A 4998-nucleotide genomic window follows, 5' to 3' on the forward strand; every position below is an offset into this window, starting at 1 on the left:
GCAGCTCTATTCTGTAACTCGATAAGTAGCCTTATCGATAATTTTCGATTCGATACGCTATCGATAGTACGTGTTATCGACAAATGTCGAGAAGACCGATTCTGTAAAATATTGATAACGAAAAAAATTGTTAAGCGATAAAATACTATCGAAAATATCAGATACGGTAACGGACCTTTTATTATGGCCGATAAGCCTTATCGAGTGTTCATAAATATTTGTAACTTTGTTTTTGTGATTTTGAATGAATTTTTCTCTAAGTCTTAACATTTGTTAAATCAGTTAGTTAAACAAAACTATTATGGCTATATACTTTTTGGGATGGGAATTGGAAGTTTTAGAAGAAAGAGTAAGGCTTATTGAGAGACGGTTAGAAAGAAGAACATTACGCGATACACAAAATCCTTACGAACTACCGAGAAGTGAGTTTATGGACATATTTCGCCTAAGTCCTGAATTATCTATGGACTTAACAAATAATCTTCGGCCGTTTCTTAAGCGGGATCGCAATTCTGGAATCCCAGTGGAAATTCAAGTAATTGTTTTACTAAAATTTTTGAATTCTATACTCTATATTTTTAGAATACCTAATTTCAAAAAAGAAAAATCATATTTTTCTTACAATTCTTATTGAACTTACATAATTATTAAATGTAATACGTTTATATTATAATACAGAATAGCAATCAAGTGTTTATTAAGACAATATTTAAATGCTTGAATTGTAGGTATTAGTTGCAGTGTACATTTATGCTAAAGGAAGCTACCAACGTGCTACTGGCGATCATTTTGATTTGAATGTTAGCCAGCCATCAGTGAGTAGGTGCTTGCATGCTGTCACTGATGCTATAAACAATACGCTGTTACGGAAATGGGTCAAATTTCCTATGACACTTTTAGAAAGAAATAATGCCCGCGAAGAATTTAGTAATGCACCACAGCCATTTGAAGGTGCCATTGGGGCTATAGATTGTACATTTATTAATATTCTTGCGCCTAAGGTACATGAAGAAGCTTTTGTTAACCATCATGGTAATCACTCATTGAACGTTCAAGCAGTATGTATTTTAGCAATATGTTTTTATAACCTAATATTATTCTTAACAAATTACTTTTTCAGGTAGTAAGTCCAAAACTAAAAATATTGAATATAAATGCCAGATATCCAGGAGCCAGAAATGATTCCTACATATGGAGCACTTCTCCTATCCGTCGTGCCATGGAATACCATTATAATAATGGTGAACGCCACACATGGCTTATTGGTAATAAATTTGCAAATTTAAAATTAGAATATTTTTAAAATATTTAGATTATACATTTGTTTGTATACTTAATATGTAGGTGATTCTGGCTACCCATTAGAGCCTTGGCTCATGACGCCTTTACCTCACTACAGAGAAGGCACGAGACAGTTCAAATACACAATTAAACACTGCAAAGCTAGAAATGTTGTGGAGAGATTTTTTGGAGTTTTTAAAAGTGTATGGAGGTGCTTGTCATATCAACGTGTATTAATGTATTCACCTGATATGGCAGGTAAAATAGTAAATGCTTGTGCTGTCCTTCATAACATGAGAATTTATTACCGTGTGCCAGTAGAAGAGGAAAATATTGACAACTGGATTAATGATGATTATGGTGTAAGACATTTAGAAGATAATGAAATGATGGAGAGAGGTGGACCTAGAGCTGTAGCAATGCGGATTCAAAAGCAAATCATGCAGAATTGGTTTCCTGATTATATTGATGGTGATTTATGAAAACAATAAATAACATAAAACAAAACAACCCTTTATTTTTATCTTTTAAAAAATTAACAAAATTAAAATTGTGTACTAAATGTATAATTATGTATATGTAACTTAATATATATTAAAACAAAACAACATATATATTTTTTTTATCTAGACTTTTAACAAATAAAAATATAAATTGTATGTACCGGGAAATAATAAAACAAAACAAAATATAGAAATGATCTTCATTTTTTTAACTAAAAATATTAGAAATAACAAAAAAATTAATTTAATTTAGAAATTACAGTTGATAATATGGTAACAAGTTTCTCGTCCATTAACAGTCTTTTTTCATCATTTTCAGCCATTTTGTTAAGTGCAGCAGCCATTTGCTTATTGCTTTCAGCAAACATGTTTAATGAAGTAGTTAACAACTAAAATATACATTGATATTTAGTTCAGTTATCTATAATATAGTTAAGTAGATTTCAATATAATATTAGAAAAGTACCTCCAATTGTTGATTGTTAGTTTTAGCTAAATCAGTGAATACCGCACGTGCATTGCTTAACTGTGTATTAAGTTTGACATCTAGAATTAAAAATGTTTATTAGTGCAACTAGATAAATTGTTCTATATTTGTAATTCTTAATTAATTACCCCTTCTAGTCTTTTTTAAATTAGTGGTTGGTGTGTTTGAAAATTTAGAATTTTTTGCAGATATGTTTGGCAATATGGGTTGTTTGCCAGATGAATGATCAATGAATGTCTCAGAAATAAAAGATGTATTTGATTCAGCAGGTACATTTATTAGAATATGTGGTGTCATTGTCTTGTTGGTTTCTATAAGTGAACTTATTTCATTTGTACTATCTTTTATTAGTTCAACAGTATAATAAGGATCGTCAATGATTTCCTCTGCATCAGCTTCTAAAAGTAGAAAATATAAACACAAAATACATATACAAATTAACAAATTGACTGTAGGTACCATTTTTTTAGAAACAAAATATTATATTAAAAAATAGAATGAGCTACACAAATTATATACTTAATTTTAGTTTATAATACTTATATATTAAATACAATTACTAACCAATTATATCTGGATCCTGGTTTGGCCTAATGGTGAGTGGAGTGGGTACTATATTCAAAATATCATAATTACCACCAGCCAATTGCTCAACATCATCAGGCTAAAAAACAATACATTTTAATTCTATAACAAACAAAAACAATAAATAAATACTAAATTTCAATACAAACTAACCAGTTCTTCTGGCCACGAATCTGGACATACTGTCCCCTCAACATAATCGTATCCTACTAGTCCTAAAACCTTATTATCAATCTCAGATAACTCAGCTAATTCAATTTGCTTATTGCCAGTTTGTTTCTTATCATTTCTTAAAGCAGATGCTTTTTTTGAAACTTTGGTTTTTAAATCTCTCCAAGACTAAAATTAAATATAAAGATAAAAATTAATGAATTGTGTTGAATAGTTTTACATTTTTAATAATGCAAATTTAAACTAGGAATGTTTGGAAATATGTTACACATTTAAAATCCAGCAACAAAAAAGTAGTTTAAGTAGTTTTAGTAATTTATTCAACATTACTATCATATTAATTTTATACTGAAGAAAAATTGAGTATTTTGTTAAAATTTTAGCACATAGGAGGTTTTGTTAATGATAATTTCATTATTGCTTAGTGAAATCTTTTTTCTTTTTTCTATATTTAACTAGGTACATTTACCAAATAATCTCTAAATTACACATTCTTAAAACAATTTTTATGCATGCCACTAGGATTTAAAGAACTTAATACAATACAATTACAAATTGGTATCAGTGAAACTCCAAACAGAGACTGCTACAAGTGGACCATAACATTAATTTTCAATGGTGTTATTTATTTTTGGGCAGCAATAGTATAGGGTTCATAGTACATTATAAAATTGTATTAAAATACCAAATTACTTCTTTTTTACTTAGGTAGGTATTGCTAATTTTTTAATAATATAATAGAACACTTAAAAATAAATCATTCTGAATAGATAACAAATAAATAACTTTAATCAGTTTTAATAAGTAAATGTTGGGATTTAGAGAAAATTCAATACCTCCCAAAAAGATTATTTGAGAATCTAATACGCTTTTAAAATTGTTGGGTAAATTTTATATTTCATTTATTTTTAATGTATTATGGACTGAAAATCTTAAAATTACGAATAAAATCAATTACATACCTATGTTTTCAAAAAAACTATCAAATAATATTAGTTTTTTGATTCCTAAATAAGGTATGAAAAATGAAAATTTTGACATTTTAATCATAATGTCAATATATACATTTGATTGAACTTGTTATTTTTTTAATTTAATGAAAACTTTACATTTTAAATGATATAATAAATATCATCATATATACATATTGCATACGGAATTTTAAGTAAATATACGAGTATTGCCTTTATTAAACAAAATATAATTACACCATAATTCACATGTAAAATATTAAATAAAGATAAAAAAAAACTCCTTTATACCTAGTTAAGTTTAGGTAGTATTTTATTATTGCTACGTTATAAAATGTATGTTTCTACTTGCCTCTTTCCACGACTTAACATTTTTTTCCTTCACACCAGGATTACGAAGGTTATTTAAATTTGTAACCAAGTCTTCCCATGAGCCAGCTAAACTATTTTTCCCATTCAAAGTATGAAATTTGCCCGTAGCAACGTGTGGGTTTTGCACCATATAATCTACCATGAATGACAGCTGTCTGTCATTCCTTCTCCCTTGTCTTACCTTCTTTAAATTTGTCTCTTGCTCATTTTGAGATCCACTAAGGGTATTCAAATAATAATCAAAAGTTAATAAATAAATGTATAAAAACTACCTAAATAAAATTGTGTATTTCAAAAACCCAAATAGGTAGTCAGATAGTAGATATATAATAATAAAAGTACTTACGATTGAATAGTCGCCCTTTTCATAGTGATTTTATAGTTTTCACTTTTTAAATTTTCTGTTTTTACTTTTGCAAATATTCTTTGATAAGATAACTTAATACACAAAGCCACTGTGATTGGACCAAACTTAAAATCTCCTTGATAATTGATACTATCGGTTTATTTCTTATCGACTTTGCGGTAGCACAAGTTGTAAGCGCAAACTATCGATAGAGTCATTTACAGAATCACATAGTCGATAACGAAGTTCGATACATTTCAGAAAACGTCGATAGTGATCACT

The 4998-nt window shown here is 28.2% G+C and overlaps 2 protein-coding genes across 2 annotated transcripts; one reads left to right on the plus strand and one right to left on the minus strand.

Annotated features, from left to right (window-relative positions):
- Positions 1 to 168: 168 nt before the first annotated feature.
- LOC111030561 (putative nuclease HARBI1) lies at positions 169 to 1804 on the plus strand. Its single transcript, XM_022310110.1, has 4 exons — positions 169 to 535; positions 729 to 1058; positions 1121 to 1265; positions 1345 to 1804. The coding sequence occupies exons 1-4, from the start codon at positions 302 to 304 to the stop codon at positions 1761 to 1763; spliced, it is 1128 nt and encodes a 375-aa protein (XP_022165802.1). The 5' UTR covers positions 169 to 301; the 3' UTR covers positions 1764 to 1804.
- A 188-nt stretch (positions 1805 to 1992) lies between these two features.
- Positions 1993 to 4631, minus strand: LOC111030562 (the record flags this gene model as incomplete). The annotated part of the gene is made up of 6 exons (XM_022310111.1): positions 1993 to 2173; positions 2251 to 2330; positions 2400 to 2669; positions 2836 to 2935; positions 3010 to 3195; positions 4351 to 4631. Coding segments are annotated over 6 exons (1067 nt in total), but the record flags the coding sequence as incomplete, so codon positions are not given.
- Between the last annotated feature and the right edge of the window lie 367 nt (positions 4632 to 4998).

The sequence above is a fragment of the Myzus persicae genome, unplaced genomic scaffold (assembly GCF_001856785.1).
Source record: "Myzus persicae strain clone G006 unplaced genomic scaffold, MPER_G0061.0, whole genome shotgun sequence".
In the NCBI taxonomy this organism is placed as follows: domain Eukaryota; kingdom Metazoa; phylum Arthropoda; class Insecta; order Hemiptera; family Aphididae; genus Myzus; species Myzus persicae.

Bases quoted from the DNA above. Each gene is read 5' to 3' on its own strand.
- LOC111030561 (XM_022310110.1), top strand. From the start codon at position 302: ATGGCTATATACTTTTTGGGATGGGAATTGGAAGTTTTAGAAGAAAGA. The intron at 536-728 runs GTAATTGTTTTA...CTTGAATTGTAG, and splicing joins GAATCCCAGTGGAAATTCAA to GTATTAGTTGCAGTGTACAT. The intron at 1,059-1,120 runs GTATGTATTTTA...TTACTTTTTCAG, and splicing joins ACTCATTGAACGTTCAAGCA to GTAGTAAGTCCAAAACTAAA.